Source organism: Prionailurus bengalensis, chromosome C1, assembly GCF_016509475.1.
Source record: "Prionailurus bengalensis isolate Pbe53 chromosome C1, Fcat_Pben_1.1_paternal_pri, whole genome shotgun sequence".
Classification (NCBI taxonomy): domain Eukaryota; kingdom Metazoa; phylum Chordata; class Mammalia; order Carnivora; family Felidae; genus Prionailurus; species Prionailurus bengalensis.
Genome location: NC_057345.1, coordinates 196,297,817 through 196,320,485, shown reverse-complemented (window position 1 = coordinate 196,320,485; position 22,669 = coordinate 196,297,817). Strand labels below are relative to the sequence as shown.

At 37.2% G+C, this 22,669-nt stretch overlaps 1 protein-coding gene across 2 annotated transcripts in view; it reads left to right on the top strand.

Annotated features, from left to right (window-relative positions):
* Nucleotides 1–1,067: 1,067 nt before the first annotated feature.
* The window catches only part of ACADL (acyl-CoA dehydrogenase long chain), a 52,693-nt gene continuing 31,091 nt past the window's right edge, over nucleotides 1,068–22,669 (top strand). The window contains exons 1-5 of one of the 2 annotated variants that reach the window (XM_043577714.1): nucleotides 1,068–1,313; nucleotides 6,533–6,688; nucleotides 8,821–8,958; nucleotides 10,726–10,890; nucleotides 18,367–18,433. In XM_043577714.1, the coding sequence (XP_043433649.1) occupies nucleotides 1,237–1,313; nucleotides 6,533–6,688; nucleotides 8,821–8,958; nucleotides 10,726–10,890; nucleotides 18,367–18,433 (603 nt within the window). In that variant the 5' untranslated portion in view covers nucleotides 1,068–1,236. The remainder of the gene's footprint in view (nucleotides 1,314–6,532; nucleotides 6,689–8,820; nucleotides 8,959–10,725; nucleotides 10,891–18,366; nucleotides 18,434–22,669) is intronic. The other variant, XM_043577715.1, reaches the window with a different exon arrangement.

Genomic DNA, 22,669 nt, shown 5'->3' with positions numbered 1-22,669 from the left:
ATAACTGATAGAGACAATAGCCACACCTACACCAAAGATTGCACTGCCACCACGGGCAATTTTGCCAAGGTCACCTTTTATGCCATCTCTAGTATCTATGGCTATCTCAACAAGACAGCCTCTAGAAAGTGGCCCCGTTCACCAAGTTTCCCTAGCAGGAGTTCATGAACCTTCTAGTAAAACACAGAAGAGTCTCCATGCAGAGGATCCAGTCTCCAGCTGTTGCCACCACAGTGTTTTCATACAGGTAATTAAAAGTGAATTAATAAGCCTATAAAAAAAATCACCTGTGAGATGTGTAACTATAGGATCCTGGACCTCATCATCAAATGTTATGATTCAAAATGTAGTGCTGCTGCTCCCTGATTCTCAGACCACACTGAGGCACTCTAAAGCAGTGTTGTATTATTATTTTTCAGACGTTCAGCAAGATCATGCAGAAAAAAGGTCTCTTATTGCCCCATACAGACAGGTAATTTGATCAGCCAATTACCATCTTGAAAAACCAAGAGTCTGGTCCCATGAAGCTTATAAATACCCGGCACAGCCTCCTAATGGCGGAGGTCCTAAGACCACCAGCCAGCCAAGTCTAGAATTTTGGCAGGCCTGCACGGAGCCTGGTGCTTCCCTCAAGTCAACAAGTATTATTCACCTAATATTAATACCTGATCGGTATTAACTCCCTTTTTAGTTTTTAACTTCCTGATATTCTGCATTCAGTGAATAAGTTCTTGATTTCTAACACAAAATCTTGTTTTCACTTGCCCAAGTTCAGGCCTTGATAACTGTCCTCCACTAGTCGAATGGTCTAAATGGCCTCTCTTACCTCCTTAGAATTCCACTCGGCAAACCCTATTTAGAGTTCAAAATCCTTCAGAGATTTCCCATCTCCAAAACCAAGTTCGTAAATTTCAACAGCTCAGACTATCATCCCGTTGAAATGTTGGTTATTACACAGTATTTCATGACTTCTGGAAAATGGCATAGCAGGAATCCAAATCAAATATTATTTGGGTGGCTGCGACTCTGAAGAGGGGAGTGTTGCAACGCTGGGCTACGCTCCGCCCGCCTGCTCTAGGGCTGGCAGGTCTTCTGGCTTCCGGCTCCGCAGCCGGGCGCATTTATCCCCATTAAGCCGAGTAGGACCGTGAAAGACTGTCGGCTCGCGGGGAACTCCGCCCTAGAGTCGCCGAGGAGTGGCGTCCTGCGCCCCTGCCTCCCTACGCCGTCCCAGCCATGGCTGCACGCCTGCTCCGCAGCTCCCTGCGCATGTGGGGCGGTCGGTGTGCCCTGCGTTCACCGCCGGCCGCGAGGTCAGTGCCCGCCGGGCTCCAGCTGAACGGCCCCGGGGGTAGGGGGTGGTCTACAGGGTAGGGGCGGCGACACCTACCCTTCCTGGGGACTCTGAACGCGGCGGCGAGCAAGGCGCGCCAGTCTGGGCCGGAGACTCCGCGGGTAGGGGCTGGGCCTGGTGGGACCCACGTCGGCGAGGGCGGGCGGGGGTGTCCGCCGTGACAGCCTCACCGCGGGGTTGCTCGAGTTCGGGCTGCAACCTTTCATCTTAGAAAGGTGGCTGAAGGCCGCGTCCTGATTGTGAAGGGGTCACTGGGACTCCCCGACTGGCAGATCTGGAGATCGCAGGAGCCCCCTTTGCGAAGCCTATGTGGAGGAGTGCCCCGAAGAAGGAAGCCTGGGACAGCAAAGACCCGACACCAGCCCCATCACACAACGACATTGAGATTTATTTAACAAATCCTTTAATTAATTAAATCCAGGAGAGTTAATAGAGTTTCTAAGTGGCTCTGTGCCTATTAAGGTAGTGTTTATAAGATCAAAAGTTTAGATCATATAAAATCCATTCATCGGATAAACTGGAAGCATCCGGGATTCGCTATTAAGGAGAATGACAGGAATGATAAACTAGCTCATTATAACATTGGTGGAACTCTGAGATGCTATGGGAGAGGAAACGTGTGTTATTCCTGAGGAGAGTTGGGAAGACCTCACCGAGGCGGTGACCTGACTTTAGGATGCACATACTTTTCTAAGCTCTTCCCCAGAACGTCATAAGAGTGTGAGCCTCAGATTTTTGGTGTCACTACTTTTTTATGCCCTGAAAGTTAAAGGACCACCTCAGAGATTGTTTTTATTTGGGGGGTTGTATCTATCCATATGGGTATCAAAAGATACCTACAAAACAAATTGTACAAGTACATAATTTAGTTCATTAAAAGGAACAGTAGAGATTATGGTAAGTGAAGTAAGTCAGACAGATACTGTATGATTTCACTTAGAAGTTGACTCTTACAGAAAACAAGCAAAAAAAAAAAAAAAAAGACACACAGTCTCTCTAGACACAGAGAACAGATTTGTGGTTGGGGGCAGGGCGTGGAAGTGGGTGAAGGGGGTCAAAAGGTACAAACTTCCAGCTATAAAGTACCATGGGAATGTAATGTACAGCTCAGTGACCATAGTTAATACTGCATGTATATTTTAAAGTTGTTAAAAGAGTATACCTTAAAAGTTGTCATTAGAAAGAAAAAATGAGTATGTGTAGTGATGGATGTTAACTAGACTTACCGTGTTGATTATTTACAGCGAATACATATATTGAAATCATGTGCATCTGAAACTACTGTAATGGTAATATGTCAATTATATCTCAATAATAAATAAGTAAAAGTAACAATAATAAGCCCATTATATGTTAACATAAATAACATTTTTATGAAAAATAGCTTTTTCAAAACAAGAGACACATTATTTACATTTTCATGGATTCTTTAATGTCTGATTTAGTAGAAGACAGCCCAATTCTCATATCTGTTTCTGCATTATGTCTGTTGGGGTAAGTTATTATGGTTGAAGCATAGGAAGAAAATCTCACAGGGAATTTTGGGAAAAGGAGGACCTGAGGGACCATCTGAATAGGCTTGGGACTGTTTTATTATAGCAGGCTTCTTAATGTGCATATGGATCATTCAGGGATGTTGTTAAAAATATAGATTCTGGGGTGCCTGGGTGGCTCAGTCAGTTAAGCATCCAACTCCTGATTTCAGCTCAGGTCATGATCTCACGGTTTGTGAGTTCGAGCCCCGCATAGGGCTCTGCACTGACAGTGTGAAACCTGCTTGGGATTCTCTCTCCCTCTCTTTACCCCTCCCCTGCTCATGCTGTCTCTTTCTCTCTCAAAATAAATAAATAAAACTTAAAAAAATTAAAAGAATACAGATTCGATTCAGTAGATCTGGGGTGAGATCTGAAATTGTATATTTGTAACCAGTTCCCAAGTATTGCTGAAGGTGTTGGTGGAAGCTGTCTCCCTTTTATAATGTAAATGAAGTTTTTTAAAAATAACAATTAAGGGCGCCTGGGTGGCTCAGTCGGTCGGACTTCAGCTCAGGTCATGATCTCACAGATCTGTGAGTTCCAGCTCCGCATCAGGCTCTGTGCTGACAGCTCAGAGCCTGGAGCCTGCTTCGGATTCTGTGTCTCCCTTTCTCTCTGCCCCTAACCCACTCACATTCTGTCTCCGTCTCTCTCAAAAATAAATAAACATTTAAAAAAATGTAAAACTAACAATTAGAGCTTAGCCTGTTAAATTGGTAGAAATTTCTTTTTGTACAGATTTCCTGGTCTTTATAGGGAGAAAAGGGGCCAATTTATTCAGTGAAGTTTTCTTGGTCTTCAAGAAATGGATGTACCAACATACTTGGTGCAGGTGTTTTGGTTTTCTTCTCCATATGCTCTCTTGAATACTTCTGACTGACCTGAAAGTCTTTATTCTTTCTGGCACTGCTTTTACTTTCTAATGTCTAATGTCTAAATACTTGGTGTATTTAACTTAGAAATATTCCAATATTCCAAATATTCCGATATTTTCTTAAGGTAATATGGGATATAAAATTTTAAGATCCAGGCAGACTGGAATATAAATTCCATTCTATTATTTGTTAACTATGTTACCAAATGATTCAGTGTTGCAGAGCACCAGTTGCCTAATCTCAGCACATTTTTTTCCTGAGGAAAAATTCTCAGTATGGAAAAGAAAAGCTGTATGGACAAAAGCGTGCATGATAGTTTTATTTCCACTAGCAGAAAATTGCAACCAATCATTTCAATTAGAGGATAAAGTAAATTTTAGTCTATTTGATGTAACGTTATAGTGGTATGTAAGACCCCTGTACATCCTGATCTTGTTACCTCTCACTTCATCTACTGTTTGCACTCAATCCACACTTGGTGTCCCTGCTCTTTCTAGAATGCATCAGATACCATCGTGCCTGACACCTTTTGCTCTAATTGTTTTCTTTTTTTTTTTTTTTTAATTTTTTTAGTGTTTATTTTTGAGAGAGACAGACAGGTAGAGCATGAGCAGGGGGAAGGGCAGAGAGAGAAGGAGACACAGGATCTGAAGCAGGCTCCAGGCTCCAAGCTGTCAGCACAGAGCCCAATGTGGGGTTCGAACCCACGAACCGAGAGATCATGACCTGAGCTGCAGTCAGATGCTTAACTGACTGAGCCACCCATGCACCCAGCTCTAATTGTTTTCTTGACTTAAATTCTACTGAGAAATCTGCTTGACTGTCACCTTGAGACGTTTGCTCAAATTCTCATTTTTCTAACTTAACCTACCCTGACTGCACTATTCCATGCCGCAGCCAATGTCCCAGCCTTGTTCCAGACACACACTCTGATCTTTACTCTGCTTTTCTTTTCCATAGAATTTATCATCTTCTCATAAATGCTTTAATTTGCTTCCTTACTATAAATAGTATAGTTATTCAGACTCCCCTTCTAGAAATGTGAGTCTGGAGACAGGGATCTTTATTTTGCTCACTGTTGTATCCCAAGTTACCTGAACAGTGCTTGGTACATAAAGGGTACTCAAAGTATTTGTTGACCAAATGAATGAATACGCTATCAAAAATGATGATTTGGATGAATGGGTAGTAACTAAGAAGGCAAAAGGCAGACTAAGTATAAAATTTGTAGTACTGCATGTTCACAACCAACGACTACTACCTAAAAGGCATCTCAAGTTATATTCATAAACTCCACTAAAAGTTGCATATAAAAAATAAACCTAAAGCACAATGACAGACAATTCATGTTAAATGTATTACTCAGCTCATGCTGCCATAACAAAATACCATAGACTGGGTGGCCTAAATAACAGAAATTTATTTCTCATAGTTCTAAAGGCTGGATAACCAAGATCAAAGTGCTGATGAGAGTGCTATTTCTTGTTTGTAGATGGCTGCCTTCTTTCTGTATCTTCACATGGTCTTTCCTTGTTTCATGCACACTGGGAGAGCGAGACAGAGAGAGAGAGAGAGATCTCTCTTCCTGTTATAAGGCCACATATCCTCTTGGATTAGGATCCCACCCACATGACTTCATTTAACTAACTCAGTAAAATCACAGTGGGAGTTAGAGCTTCAACATGAATTTGAGAGGGACACAACTCAATTTATAGCGTTAAATGAAAATGCATAAAGTAAAAATAATTCATTTCATGGGGAAAAAAAGGTTGAGACAACCTAATTGCCCATAAACAAGACTGTCTTTTAAACAAAAATGTGAAGAAGGAGAGGAGGAGGAAAGGAAAAAGAAAACAAACAAACAAGCAAGGGTCCATTTAAGGAAGAGAGAAACCCCAAACAGCATTTCATGCAAAACAGAAAAACATCCTTTGCTAATATTTGGATATATGATAAAAAGTTTTGTTTTGTTTTGTTTTTTAAATATGAGCTTGAATTATACAAAGTGACACACAGATTTTCAGAACTTTTCAGGAGTACCCCAAGAGGGAAATAAATCTGAAGACCATTGAACTAAAAGGAACTACAAAACAGTCTTATTTTAAGTGTAATATGAGGGGGGTATGGAGAGGGAAGAGTCAGTTTCCAAAGATCTTGAATAATTCTGTACTAATCCTTACAGAGATTCATGGACATTTTTTTTTTAATTTATACCCAGGTTGCCTCTAATATGGCAGTAACATCGCCATAGTTGTATCTTACACACCTGCCATTTCAAATTGTGTGATTCTGAATGAAATAGTAATTTGGAAATGTTAATATCATCTTAAATATTGTACGTGACATGAAAACTTATCAATATGCTATGGTGGTACTGTATAAAATAGTAATTTGGAAATGTTAATATCTTAAATATTGTACATGACATGAACACTTATCAATATTCTATGGTGGTTTTGGAATTTTTACATCATTTAATTTGCATTTACCTCAACTCAGACATGTAGGTTAGTCATGGGTTTGGAAGTGAAGAGTGAGCTGAGTAAGGACATACTACTTGATCTTATCCAGGTGAGGTAGATCCTATCAAAAGTGGTAATGTTCAGATTTGAACAGGTCTGTCGAATTTCACACTCTTCCTACCTACCTCTATAGTGTCTCTGGGGGAAATAAAATCAGCATTTTTCCATGTTGTTCGGTGGCATTAATTTGGGTATGAAGGGTCACAATTTCACTTAATTTTCTTAATGTATATGTATATTTTAAAGATGTTCTCATTCCGGAGAGGAGAAACGTCTAGAAACTCCTTCTGCTGGAAAATTAACAGATATAGGAACTCGAAGAATCTTTTCTTCAGAACATGACATTTTCCGGGAAAGTGTAAGGAAGTTTTTTCAAGAAGAAGTGATTCCTCACCATGCAGAGTAAGTGGTACATTTTTCTTTAAAGTAATTTGCATAAAGAGAACATTGAGAACCATTTCCTAGGGTCGCCTAGGTGGCTCAGTCAGTTAAGTGTCTGACTCTTGATTTTGGCTCAGGTCATGATCTCAGGGTTCATGAGTTCGAGCCCTGAGTCAGGCTCTGCACAGACAACACGTGGCCTGTTTGGGATTCTGTCTCTCCCTACCCCTCTCCCTCTCACATGTTCCATATGCTGCTCTCTCTTTCTTCTCTCGCTCTCAAAATAAGTAAATTTAAAAAAGAAAAAAACAAACCATTTCCTAGAATGTCGTATGCTGTTCTACAGAAAATATACTGTATTAATTGCTTTATTAACATTTTGCTCTTCTTAACTGTAATACTCTAAGATCTCAGGATTCTTAAATTAGTCCAAAGCTGTTTAAATGAATTTTAAAATATACAATTAAAAGTAAGTAAATTTGAAAATTTGCAGCTCAATCTAAGAGTAGTATTTTGAATACTCTGGTTAAATGGCAATTAAGTAATTACTAGTCAATTCCAAATGTTTTTTTTCTGCTTCATGAGTGAATTAAAATGAAGGCTCATGAAAGCTCAACAGGCCAGTTGACAAATCTTGGTTGGCAATGGACCACCTTAAAGTATTTTTACTGCTGGATGAGATGTATATTGATTAACTGCTTAATTACTGATCACCTACTTTTTTGACCAAAACACTGTCATTTCTATGAAAGTAGGATTTTGCTATATTTCTAAAATTCATTCACTGCCAGTAATTTACTATAATTAAAATGTTTTTGAAAACATTTTTAAATATCTTCCATTAAGATTTCATTAATGCTTTCGCTATAAAAATGACCAAAATTAGCTAAACCTAATGCGATGACTAGTCGTTGGTGAAAAGCAACTATTTCTAAAAAGAAAGAAAAAGAAAAAAAAAGAAAGAAAGAAAGAAAGAAAGAAAGAAAGAAAGAAAGAAAGAAATAAAGAAAGAAAGAAATTTATTATGGTACACTCTAGGAGAATCTTTTTTGTTCATTACTCTACTGATTCGAAACTTTGTTCCAGAAAAATTATTGATGAAGATTTGAAGTAAAAATGATAGAAGTTGACAGATTTGAGATTAATGATAAAAATGTTTCCAAAGCTAATTTAGGCAATATGTACATCAAAACATACATGATAATCAAACTCTTTTAAAATTTCTTGAGGCATCTGTGTTTCTCTTTCATCAGTATCTTCAAAAATATACCTCATTTTTGGTAAGTATATCTAACTCTCACTTAAAAAAATAAAATAAAACAAAAATTCTCAGATTCTTTATTTCCAACTAGCTCTTTCCTCATCATGCCTGTCTCATTTTGTAAAAATGTTTATTTATTTTGAGAGAGAGAAAGAATGAGCGAGCGCACGTGTGAGCAGAGCAGGGGCAGAGGGAGAGAGGGAGAGAATCCCAAGTCGTCAGCACAGAGCCCAATGCAGCGTTCCATCTCACAAACTGTGAGATCATGACCTGAGCTGAAATCATGAGTCAGACACTTAACAGCTTAACGGACCTCGCCACCCAGGTGCCCTGCTATTCTTGTTTTTAAAAAAGCAGAGGTTGCACAATCTTATTCGAATGTCTACTCTTTTCAGAAGTTCATTGGACAGCAGTTGTGCTGCAAGATGCTTATGTGCTTCTGTTGTTCCAACTTAAACTGTAATAAGATTGCCTGCTCTTGTCACCTTTTTATGTGCTCATCCCGTTAAGTTCAGCACTTTAAGGAAATATACAGAGGGCTATTGCCTTTATAGGATAAGTTGGACAAATTCCCATGACTATATGACACAACTAAGATTCCATCTTAAGGGGACCAGCTGAGACAAACTGTACCCATGAATGTCAGTACATGTAATTTGTAGGTCTGATGAAAAGTCAAGGGAGGAGAACAGTGGCAAATATGAAGAAGTAAAGAAGAGAATAAGGAGAGAAATGATGAAAGAGTCCAATGCAAATAGAAAGTTATGGCCAATGTCAACAACAATTACCTTAAAGGAACATTCCTGTACAAGATCATCCATAAATTCAAATTACGACCATTTAAATAACATGAAAAAAGCTTCTCTGATTTTAAAATGTTTGCTATTTGCAGATGGGAGAAAGCTGGAGAAGTGAGCAGGGAGCTTTGGGAAAAAGCTGGCAAACAAGGACTTCTCGGTGTCAATATTGCAAAGCATCATGGTGGTATTGGTGGAGACTTGTATTCAGCAGCTATAATGTGGGAAGAACAGTGAGTATGCAGACATTTGAAGTGGAATCGTGTTTTGTAAGCACACTGCTCACTTTTCTGAGATGATAAAATATGCTTTCTAATCTTATAATATTAAAAACTAAAATGTGAATGAATATGTGTATCATTTGTACATTTTTTAATGTGTGAAGATAGGAAAATGCCCTATTAAGTTATTAAAATAGTTGCTGCTGAAAATCAGAGATTGCTTCATTTCTAATTGCCTTATGTGTTCATTTTCTTCTTTTAAAAAAAAAGTGGAAAAATATCCCCATCAAATATACTTAAAGTTTAATATATAAGAAGAAATAAAGATTTCAGTTGATGAATGGGCAAAAGATTTGAACCAACAGTTCATCAAAACAAAATACAAATAGGTTCTTTTATTTTTTTATTAAAAAAAATTATTTAATGTTTATTTATTTTTGAGAGAGAGAGACACACACACACAGAGTGTGAACAGGGGAGGGGCAGAGAGAGAAAGACACAGAATCAGAAGCAGGCTCCAGCCTCTCAGCTGTCAGCACAGAGCCCCACAAGGGGCTCCAACTCACGAACCACAAGATCATGACCTGAGCCGAAGGAGGATGCTTAACCAACTGAGCCACCTAGACACCCCCAAATAGGTTCTTCTAGATGAAAAAAGCTCACCCTTACTGCCAATCAAGTGTAAATTAAATTAACCTGGAGGTTATCATTTTAAGTATGTGCAAAAGTCAGTGAAAATTCAAAATCATAATACCCTCTGCTGACAAGGTTGCCGTGAAAACGGCATACTCACACTATTAGTGGCATTATAAATTAGAACAATAAATGCTTTGGTGAAGCATTCACCAATTTTCATTCAAAAACTGAAAATGTTTCTGCTCTTTGATCCAGGGCATCACTTTGGAGAATTTATCTTAAGGAAATAATTTAATAGAAAAAAGAGGAGCTATGTACAGAAATCATTGTCATGTTAGATCATAAACATCCAAATATGGAAGCAATCTAAATGTCTGGTATTGGGAGAATGAATAAGTAAATTATAAAAAAAAATGTAAATTATATTACATAAACAATTTGGAATACTTTATAGCTATTTCAGATTATTGTTATGACAACATGTAAAAAAAAAAAAAAAAGGACTTTTTCATGCCATATAATAATAAAAAAAAATAGTTAACGAGATGCCTGGGTGGCTCAATTGGTTAAGCATCCGACTTCGGCTCAGGTCATGATCTCACAGTTTGTGAGTTTGAGCCCTGCATCAGACAGGCTCTGTGCTAACAACTCAGAGCCTGGAGCCTGCCTTGGATTCTACGCCTCCCTCTCACTCTGCCCCTTCCCCGCTTACACTCTGTCTCTCTCTCTCAAAAATAATAAACACTTAAAAAAAATTAGTTAAGTATAAATTCACACCACGACTGCAACTATATTAGAATATATGCTTATGGGCAAAGGTAATTTGTCAAAATGAAAACAGTTGCTATGTTAGGGTAATACAATTGTAGGTGATCCATACTTTGAAATGTTTTATCTTTTAATTCACTAGGTAAGTTCTCATGGAGCTCTGTTACAGTACTGTCAATATGCAAAAGTTAAAAGATTAGTAAAAACAAAGAGAAAATCCTCAGGAGCTCTAGGTTTGTGGGGAGACAGGCTATTGTGACACAATGTGATAAGATTTAATAATTTGTTGTTCTTTAGGTGAAAATCAAAGAAACAGAAAGCAGAACAAAATAACTATTTTGTGCTTTAAATTTTCTTCTTTTTTCTCTCTCTAAGAGCATATTCAAATTGTACAGGCCCAGGTTTTAGTCTTCATTCAGATATTGTCATGCCCTATATTGTGAACTATGGCTCTGAAGAACAGATTAAGCACTTCATCCCCCAGATGACTGCTGGGAAATGTATTGGCGCCCTAGCAATGACAGAGCCTGGGGCTGGAAGGTAAATCAACATTGATTTGGTTTTGATTTTTGGAAGCAGGGCCCTAACAGCAAATATTTTCTCAGTACTCAGTTCATACAAATATTTGCATGATGTACGAGGAAGGATACAAAGATTAACACAAGCTCAATTTACAATCTCAAGTAACTTCAAATTCTAGTAGGAAAATAAGGCCTTATCATATATAAAGAACAATAAAACATAATATATGCTGTTTTTCAGATATTAATATAGGGCAATGCAAATAAAGTGGTAGGGTATGACTAGAATTTGGAGCATGGTAGATTTTGGATGTGGTGTGACATTCACATGGCAATGTGCAGCAAAGATTTGGGATTCCGATGCAAGCTGGGGTGGCAAGAATTGGAGCAATGAGAAAGAATAAGATCATTTATTCAGTCATTTGAAGGTTACTTACTAAGTGCCTGTAATGTGCCACATACACAGTGGTGAACTAGAACAGATGTGGTCTCTGTGCTTATTGAGGAGAATAATGAGAAACACATAAATAAATATATCCCTAATTATAAATTATGATAAGTACTATGAAGGGAACATGGTGCTATGCTAGAGACTAATGGTGTATGTGTGTTTGGTAGGAAAGGGAAAAATGAATTTAGATATGAGTGCTAGAGAAGGCCTATAAAAAGTGGTTACATGTAAACTGAGATGTGACAGCTTTACAATATGATTGAAATCTTGAATTGTGACACCTCCAGTTTTGTTTTGTTTTGTTTTGTCTTGTTTTGTTTTTCAAGATCACTTTGCTATTCGGGGTCCTTGGTGATTCTATACAAATTTTAGGATAGTTTGTTCCAGTTCTATGAAAAATGCTATTAGTATTTTGATAGGGATTGCATTAAATCTGAAGATTTCTTTGGGTAGTATTGGTATTTTAACTGTATTTGTTATTCCAACCCATGACATGGAATGTCTCTCTGTTTCTTTGTGTTGTATTGAATTTCTTTCATCAGTGTTTTATAGTTTTCAGAGTATGGGTCTTTCACCTCTTTGGTTAAGTTTATTCCTAGATATTTCATTATTTTTGGTACAAGTATAAATGGGATTATTTTCTTAATTTCTCTTTCTGCTGTTTCATTATTAGTATACAGGAATGCAACAGATTTCTGTACATTGATTTTGTAGCCTGCAACTTTACTGAATCCATTTCAGTTCCAATACATTTTTGATGGAGTCTTTAGGGTTTTCTATATATAGTATCATGTTATCTGTAAATAGCAAAAGTTTTACTTATTCCTTACCAATTTGGATGCATTTTTATTTCTTTTTGTTGTCTAATTGCTGTGGCTAGGACTTTCAGTACAATGTGGAATAAAAGTGGTGACAGCGGACAGTTCTGTGTTGTTCCTGACCTTAAGGGAAAAACTTTTAGTTTTCCCCCATTGAGTATGATGTTCACTGTAGGTTTTTCATATGACACTTTTATTATGTTGAGATATGTTCCCGCTAGACCTACTTTGTTGAGAGCTTTTATCATGAATGGATGTTGTACTTCGTCAAATGGTTTTTCTGTATCTACTCTTTCTCTTATTGAGGTGATTTATCACGTTGATTGGGAATAACATGGTAAATGATTTTTTTTAATGTATTGTTGGATTCGTTTTGCTAGTATTTTGTTGAGGATTTTTGTATCTATGTTCATCAGAGATTTTAGCCTGTAGTGCACGTTTTTTGTGGTGGCTATCTGATTTTGGTATCAGGGTAATACTGACCTCATAGAATGAATTTGGAAGTGTTCCTTCCTATTCTATTTTTTGGAATAGTTTATTTTTATGTTTATTTGTTTGTTTGTTTGTTTGTTTATTGAGAGAGAGAGAGCATGCGAACACAAGTGGAGGATGGGCAGAGAGAGAGAGGGAGAGAGAGAATCCCAAGCAGGGTGCCAGCACAGAGCCCAGCACGATCCTAAGATCATGATCTGAGCCAAATCAAGAGCTGGATGCTTAACCAACTGAGCCACCCAGGTGCCCAATATTTTTTGAAATAGTTTGAGAAGAATAGGTATTAACTCTTCTTTACATGTTTGGTAGAATTTGCCTATGAAGCTGACTGATCTTGAACTATTGTTTGCTGGAAGTTTTTTGATTATTAATTCACTTTCCTTGCGGGTAATTGCTCTGTTCCAATATTCTATATTTTCCTGCTTCAGTTTTGGTAAATTATATGTTTCTAGGAATTTATCCATTTCTTCTAGGTAAAAAATTTTCCATATCTCTTACAATTGTTTGTGTTTCTGTGGTATTGGTTATATTTCTTCTTTCATTTGTGATTTTGTTTATTTGGGTCTTCTTTTTCTTTTTCTTTCTTTGTTTCTTTCTGTCTGTCTGTCTTTCTGTCTTTCTTTCTTTCTGTCTTTATTTCTTTCTCTCTGGATGAGAGAAAGGTTTGCTAGAGGTTTATCAATTTTGTTCATGTTTTCAAAGAGGCAGCTCCTGGATTCATTGATTGTTCTATTGTTTTGTTTGTTGTTTTTGTTGTTGTTTTAGTTTCTATATTATTTATTTCTGCTCTATTATTTCCTTCCTTCTCCTGGTTTGGGGTTTTGTTTGTTCTTCTTTTTCTAGCTCCTTTAGGTGTAAGGCTAGGTTGTTTATTTGAGATTTTTCTTGCTTCTTCAGGTAGATCTATAATACTATAAACTTCCCTCTTAGAGCTGCTTTTGCTGCATTCCATTGTGTTTTATTTTCGTTTGTTTCTATGTACTTTTTGATTTTTCTTTGGTTTCTTATTTGACCCATTAATTGCTTAGTAGCATGTTATTTAACCTCCCTGTATTTGTGCTCTTTCTAGATTTTTTCTTGTGGTTGATTTCTAGTTTCATAATGTTGTGGTCAGAAAAGATGTGTGCTATGACTTTGATCTTTTTTAATTTGTTGAAACTTGTTTTGTAGCCTAATATGTGATCTATTCTGGAGAATGTTCCAGTTATATTACAAGTCATATTACAAAGCTGTACTAATCAAAATAGTATAGTACTAGCATAAAGATAGACACATAGGGGCGCCTGGGTGGCGCAGTCGGTTAAGCGTCTGACTTCAGCCAGGTCACGATCTCGCGGTCTGCGAGTTCGAGCCCCGCGTCAGGCTCTGGGCTGATGGCTCAGAGCCTGGAGCCTGTTTCTGATTCTGTGTCTCCCTCTCTCTCTGCCCCTCCCCCGTTCATGCTCTGTCTCTCTCTGTCCCAAAAATAAATAAACGTTGAAAAAAAAAATTAAAAAAAAAGATAGACACATAGATCAAGGGAATAGAATAGAAAACCCAGAAATAAACCCACAATTATATGGTCAATTAATCTTTGACAAAGGAGGAAATAATATACAATTAGAAAAACTCTCTTCAACAAATGGTGTTGCGAAAACTGGACAGCTACATGCAAAAGAATTAAACTGGACCATTTTATCCTATATATGAAAATAAACTCAAAATGTATGAGACCTTAATATGAGACCTGAAACCATAAAAATCCTAGAAGAGAGCACAGGCAGTAATTTCTCTGACATCAGCCATAGCAACATTTTTCTAGGTATGTCTCCTGGAGCAAGGGAAATAAAAGCAAAAATAAACTATTGGGACTACATCAGAATACAAAGCTCCTTTACAGCAAAAGAAACAGTCAACAAAACTAAAAGACAACTCACTGAATGGGAGAAGATATTTGCAAATGACATATCCAATAAAAGATTAGTATCCAAAATACATAAAGAACTTCTACAACTCAACACCCTAAGACCAAACAATCCAATTTGAAAATGGGCAGAAGACATGAACAGATATTTATCCAAAGACATACAGATGACCAACAGACACATGAAAGGATGCTCAACATCATTCATCATCACAGAAATGTTAATCAAAACTACAATGTGATATCACCTCACACCTGTCAGAATGGCTAGGTCAAAAAACATAAGAAACCACAAGTGTAGGTGACGATGAGAAAAAGGAACCTTCATGCATTCTCGGTGGGAATGCAAACTGGTGTAGCCACTGTGGAAAACAGTATGGAGGTTCCTCAAAAAATTAAAAATAGGACTATCCTACAATCCAGTAATTGCACTAGTAGGCAATTACCCAAAAATTACAAAAATACCAACTCAAAGGAATATATCTCCCTCTGTTTATTGCAGCATTATTTACAATAGCCACATTATGGAAGCAGCCCAAGTGTCCATTGATAGATGAATGGATAAAGAAGTGGTATATATTTATGTACTTTCGAACATTTCTTAGCCATAAAAAAGAATGAAATCTTTCCCTTTGCAACAATATGAACAGAGCTAGAGAGTATAATGCTAAGTGAAATAAGTCAAAGACAAATACTGTATGATTTCACTCATATGTGACATTTAAGAAACAAAACAAATGAGCAAAGGGAAAAAAGAAAGACAGAGAGAGACAAACTGAGAAAAAACTCTTAACTATAGAGAACCAACTGATGACTTACCAGAGGGAGGTGAGGGGGATGGGTGAGATAGGCAATGGGGAGTAAGTAGTGCACCTATCATGATGAACACTGAATAATACATAAAATTATTGAATCACTATATTGTATACCTGAAATTAATATAACACTATCTGTTTACTAGAATTAAAATTAAAAACTTAATAAATAAAATAAACACCTATATTACTACATTAAAAAAATAATAAAGTGAGATGTGACAAATGAGAAAGAACCAACTGCAAGAATGGAGGGGAGGAGCTTCCACATAGTGGGACCTGATCCTCAAGGATGACAAGGAGAGCAGACAGGAAACCTTGGGCATTATGCTTCCTTTGGAACTGTACAAAAGGCAGCCACAGAGACAAAAGGATGGAGTCTGAAGGAGATCTACACCAGTGCTCTGTCGTGAGCATGAGGTGAAGTGACTTTGAAAAGGTGATAGGACAGGAGTGAGAAGTTAATAATGTCGAGGCCACAAAAATGTTGAGGGTTGAGAAAAGGTCATGGCAGGCCACTGGTGGTGATCTTTTGATTGTCATTTCAGTAGAGAGGAGAGGCTACTTTGGAAGAGAGTTGGGTATTGAGAAATCAGATGTGGAGAACACAGACTAATCTTTTAGAGTTTGTGGTGAAAGAGAGTGTAAAGAGAGACAGTACTGTTCTGTGACAGGCCAGCACAGTAAGGGGAAGGGTTTATGTTGAAGGGAACAGCAACTTCTAGGCCAACGGGAAACAGGCAGTGCAGAGCAACAACCTAAAGGTGTGGCAGAAGCAGTAATTGAAAACCCAAGGCTTGTTTCTGCAAAGATCAGGCCCTCATGTTTTACACTGCTTTTCTGACACTGCTGTTTATTTTTAAATGGCTTAGCACTCCATAGTGTGACTTGGCAACATGCTTAAATTGTATTTCTCCTTCCCAAATATAAACCTATAATTACAGGCCAATCCTGATTCTTAGTTTTTCCAAAGGTAAAAGGTTTTTGTTTGCTTCTTTTGCCTAAAAATGTGATCTAAAAGAAATAAAAATTTAATCTTCCTTTGCTTTTAAGTTAGATAATTTTTCTAAGATAAGTGACTGACTGACCGAAATTTGGATTACATCATGCTAGCTCTGGAACAGTATGTTCCTGTTCCAACCCACTGAATGCTAGTTCTCACTTAGAGGCAATATAAATCAAAGATCCTAACTTGTCCCCAACTTACACAAGCAAACAAAGGCTGATTGATTTTTGCTTATTTAAATTCTCTGTCCTCATCTGGGGTTAGGTGAATATGCTTAAGACGGAAACTGAGAAGGAGAATGGAGAAAAGAGGCAGATGGTTTGGAAGGCTGGTATAAGTGATGGAAGGGTAGCAAATTGGTCAGGTATTTAGAGACGAGCAAAGGGGCCATATGAGTGAGTGCAGGAGTGAAGGAAAACAGCAGATGCAGAAGAGTGTTTGAGTGTTCAGGACTTCCAAAAGAAAGAAAGAAAAAGCATGTGGGAGAGAAGGAATAAAGATGGGAGATGGTTTGTTGTGCCGGATTTTAGGAACAACTTGGCCACTCTTACATTCTTGCTTTCATTTGGCCTTCACCAAAAAGGGTGGAGTTTGCTAGAAAAGATTCAGAGTATCCCTGCCTCTTTTCCTTTCCACGTACATAGGAGACTCCCTAATGTGTAATTGTGTGTATTTGTATGATACCTTAACATTTTGTATTTTTCATGTTTATTTTCTGTTTGGACTATCACAATAATCTATATGAAGATATACTGTGATTCCTATGTAAAGGAGAACAGAACATGAGAAATGAAGTATTTTAACCAAACTCATAGAGCTAACCTATGATGACATTGGATCCAGAGTATTCTGACACCAGCTGTATGATTGTGGGTGAAATCTCTGAACCTCAATGTCTGTATCAGTGATACTTAATACAATTACTGCAAGGGTCTGAATTCTTGGCAATACTATAAGTAGTATATATTTTAGTAGTATATTTTTAATATTCCATGTTTACCATTCAAGAGCTTTTTTTAATCCACAAACTGAGCTGTGTCATTACCTTTGTTACTTTTGATACGTCCCTGTATAGAACAAGTATTTTAATAAGCCATGTATTGATTTTAAGAACTAATATTTCATACTGACTTACAATATAAAGACCATATATATTCAAGAAGAAGAATCAGAAAAAGTGATGTAGACTATTTATACATGATGGTATTCATTGTAGGATATTTATGAAAATTGAAAACTAAGTATTCAATAATAGATTGTTTTTAAAAAATGATAAAGCTATACAATGTAATTCTATGCCATTGATAGAAATGAAATTATAGAAAAGCATTAGATATTATTAAGAGGTCAAAATCATATGTATGGCTCTGGTTTTATAAAAATACGTATATGTGTGTATCTATTTTCACTGAAAAATTCTGGAAGGATGTATTTTAGAAATGTTTATTCTAGGAAGTAAGTTTTTTTTCAGTATTTTTTCTTTGTCAGAAATATTGTCTATCTTTTGAATTTTAACTATGGATATTTGTTTATTTTATACTTAGAAAAAATAATCTATTCCACTTTTAGAGCAGTCTTGTTAAGGGAAGCATTTGAGACGTAAGTCTTTTAAATAGCTAACTTTTGATCAATAGAGATAAGGGAAGGAATCAAGGTGAATAGAGGGAGGCAGATATATGGTGGCAAATAATTTCAAATATAGTGGGCTTTGAGATGCTATCTGAGTCCAATTTGGGGATCTACTTGGGAGTTTTTATGCTTTATAAAATATGGCTACTTTATGTAATCTTAATCATATATTCATTTGTGTAAGCGGTTTAGAATATAATACATCAGATGTGGTTTTTCAGTGCATTTGTGTGAACATTCTTAATGTTAGTTAGAAGTCAATTCTTTTCATAGTATGAACAGTTTGAATTAGCACATTATATGCATACTTATACAACAATACTTGAATAACTCAGTTTTTACCAACTAATGAATTTTCCTTCATTATTTAAAAAATTATAGTGATTTGCAAGGAATAAGAACAAATGCCAAAAGGGATGGGAGTGACTGGATTCTCAATGGAAGCAAGGTATGTAAAGAGGGGCTCCCATAGCCCTTCTCTCCAGAGTCCATGCCACAAGTAACAGTGTCTCAAAGACTGCTCATTATTGATTGTCTCATTCTATGGACTCATGTAAGAATTGAATTTACTTAAGTTGTTTTGTTTGGGGGACAATGTGAACTTTGCAACATTTATATTACATGAGATCTGTTCTTCTTGTATGTTCCATTTTACATGCTCCCCTCACTATTATGGCAAATGTTTTACTGTCCAAACGGCCCTTATCAAGCCAGAAAAGGGGAAGGAGAGGCTCACATTGTCCAAATATGAGACAAACGATAATTAATAAACTTGATGTTTGTGAAAAATTGGAGATAAGATTTTCTTATAAATATCAAGAAGACTTTCAAAAGTTCTTAGGAAAGAAGGATAGCTTTGATAGAATTTGGGAGCCCTTCAGTCCTTCTGAGAGTCACATCAGCCTAGATGAATTGGAAAGCCCTTCCAGTTAAGGTTACAGATGGGCTTAGGAGTAAATATATCCCTTAGAATCTAATATCACTGATGACAGAGGATTTTGTTTACCTAAAACTGTGTCTGGTATACAGTCAGGAAATATTTATTGTTGACTGAGTGTTAAGTGAAGGAAAGATGTTTATTTTCTGCAACTAAGGAGGTCTTTCTGAAAATTGTTTCAAAGCACGTTGAAGAACTAATTTGTTTGTTTTCTTTGAATTTTTTTAAAACTTCTAATTAGTTTTAGACTAATACCTTTGCATTTACAAAATCACAAGTTTGAATGTTGTGCTACTGTCAAATTGCTCTCAATTTTGTAAACAGCCTTGATTTCTGTACTTACGTTGTCAAGGACTAATAGCAGTTTGTGGACTGGAATGGGTCTGAAGAACACATTTTGAGCAGCCCAGGTCTAAAGACCATTTCATAATCTAGTTTCATAGTTGTTATACAAAAAAACAGTATTTGTGGTGTCAAATAAATTTAGAAAATGTGTGCAACTTCTCACTCTTTGACATGCTAATGTGCATTATAAACCTCTAAAAGTTTGGTATAGTATGTCTTATGCCCTAGGAAATTATCTTTATAGATTGAGTCACTAGTATTTTCCCAAACATACTTTTTGTCATAGACTCTAGGTCTGGCGTTCTCTCTTGTCCAGCAAGAGAGCAGATGCAGGGTTGAAATGTGAGAGAGGCTAATGTCAGGGAGGAGACGAGAGTGCCGAATAAGGGTGCTTGCTCAGTTTTTATTAGGATCAGAAGGCTTACAAGCGTGATGGACTTACACAAAGAGACAATGAAATCGTGAACATGAACTCATGGGCATGAGGGAAAGGGTGTTTTGAAGATATTCAGTGTTAGGGGTTTGGGTCAACACTAAACCTGGAGCTGGGTGGAAAGTTGTTTACAGCAGACATGAGGCACCACCTCTGTTTACCTAAACTGGCCTAGGGGACAAGAAGGACAGAGCATGCTACCTCAGGGTCAGCAAGGCATCTTTCTTTTGCTAATTAGCTCCAGCTCTGGGCAACTTCATCCTCCTGTGGTCCAAAGTCCTGTTTTCCTGTTTTTGTCCTTCCTTCCTGTGAAAGCAGCTTTCTGTTACTGTACTAACTTGGGGGGGGGGGGGGGGCATTTTCACCCTGAATACCTAATCTTGTTTACCTCATTTTGGATGATGAAAACATCCTGAGATTTCCTATTCCTATACCTTTCTCCTATACTGGGGGCCTTTGCTACCTATTTACCTAATTTTGTTTACCTAATCTTATTTAGCCAAACTTGGGTGTGTTCATTCTGTGGGTTTCTAATTCCTTATGCCTTGTTAAGCCATCAGTGCAACCTCAGGGAATTCCTAAGCTTATTCCCCACAACTGTTAGAAATTTTAGTCTAAACTATTTGTCTTAAGGATTATAGTAAAGATGTATAATAAAGATTATAATAAAGATGATTCCAGTATAATAATCACTTAACTCTGCACACAGAGGGCCACAGAAGACTAAGATATTTGATCAAATGGGAAACACATTCTCTTATGACTCCAGCTTTGTTAGCAGTTCTTCTGTGGGAACCACCCAAGAAAACTCCACTGACTATGTCCAAACCTCTATTAGAAATAACAAAAAATTGAAAGGAAGTGGGGCGCCTGGATGGCGCAGTCGGTTAAGCATCTGACTTCAGCCAGGTCAGATCTCGCGGTCCGTGAGTTCGAGCCCCGCGTCAGGCTCTGGGCTGATGGCTCAGAGCCTGGAGCCTGTTTCCGATTCTGTGTCTCCCTCTCTCTCTGCCCCTCCCCCGTTCATGCTCTGTCTCTCTCTGTCCCAAAAATAAATAAACGTTGAAAAAAAAAAATTAAGTTCTTTAAAAAAAAAAAAAATTGAAAGGAAGCAAAAGTAAAGGAATAAGTAAGTGAATATAGTACCTCAATAAGATGACCTAAGGGGTGCCTTGTGGCTCAGTAGGTTAAGGATCAACTCTTGATTTCAGCTCAGGTCGTGATTTCACGGTTCGAGAGACCAATCCCTGTGTCTTGGGATTCTTTCTCTTCCCTCTCTCTGCCCTTCCCTCCCCTCCTCCCACAAATAAATACACTTAAAAAAAATGACCCTAAGATGTGCCCATCAAAGTGTCGACACAAAGTTTTTAATGGCTTAGGAAAATAATTAAGTGAAGAGATCATATTAACTTCTATACACCTAGATTTCAGCTAAGTAACAAAATGCACATACATTTCAACTATGGTAAAAGGAAAAAAAAACAGAAAGGAAATTCATAATGATATCTACATGACGGACTTGAGGATTTTTTTTCTTTTTTCTTTATAACAATATACTATATATAACGTCCACAATGAACTTATAAACATTCAATACCCAAAAAAATGATGGCCCTCAGTAGAGATAATCCCAGCCCTATTAAGAGTTTTGACTGTCATAATTAAGAACGAAATTGAGACAGTCCTTTTACAAAGAGAATTTCCTTATGAGAAAAGGAAAGCAGTCATGCTGGAAATACTCGCCTTCTGTTGGACTCTTGCAGAAATAGTTCAGAATCGATTAACCTTCTTCCATAATTGTGTCTAAGAAAAACTGGTGAAGAATTCTATTCACTTTTTCCAAATTGAAGTCAGAGTGTTAAAGCGAACAATTTTTTTTGTATAAACAGCTCCTCCCTTCCTTTCATTCCATTGTTTGTCTTTTATCTATAATAACGTCTGTTAATATATGTCTGAGGCCGTGGATTTAGAGCTTATAGACACTAATCCCAGGACATGCGATTCAGAACAGAAAAGCACTATTTCAGCAATTCAACTGTGCACCTACACAGATGGTCATTATTCTCTTAGAAAAATATGAAATTGGGAGACTTGAAAGGTTTTTGAGCAAGTGGTATAATGGAGCAATATTGTAGAAAAAAATACATTGGCCATGATGTATAATTTTTTTTTCTAGGAACACATTTTTCTCATTTATTCAGCAAACATCCTTGAAAGCCTTCTATATGCCAAACACTACTCTAAGCACTGATGATAGTCCCTGCCCTTGAGGAGTTCCTTGTAGAGAGAAATGTTGAGGGTCTCTGATTGTTGTGTCACTTATAACCAGGCCACCACCACGGCCTTCACTTGCTATCATGTAGACAACACTAACATCATTGGCTTATTTCCCATTATTTTTATGTACAGCACTGTGGATTTGAGAACATAAATCTTATAAAGGGCATAGATGTTAGGTGATAGAAGTAACTAATGCCATTTTATACTCCTACTATTTCAAAGGGATAGAGACAAGAATAGATCATTTGAATACAGTTTGATAAATGCTAAGATGATGGTGAATTCAGAGTGCTTACAGGAGCTCTTAACCTGGCCTGGAGAATTTGGGAAGACTTTAGTCCAGAATGGTAGGATGTATCCTAGCAGCATTGGGAAACAGCCACCCAGTGGAGGAAACAAGATTTCTGAAGACACATAGGTAAAGAAGACCTTAGAATAGAAAGGATAGCAAATAGTTCAGTGGAGTTGACCTGAGGACAGGGAATGAGAAAAATGAGATAAAAGATAAGGTTGGACTGATAAGCTAGTGCCAGTTTTTGATGAGTTTTATATGTCCTTCTAAAGGTTTACAGTTTATCCTGAGGCCTATTACGAGCTATTCAGAGATTTCAAAATATGAAAATGATATGATTAGATTGCATTGTAAAAAAGGTCTCTGAGATCATGATGAATAATAGAGGTGCAGGGAC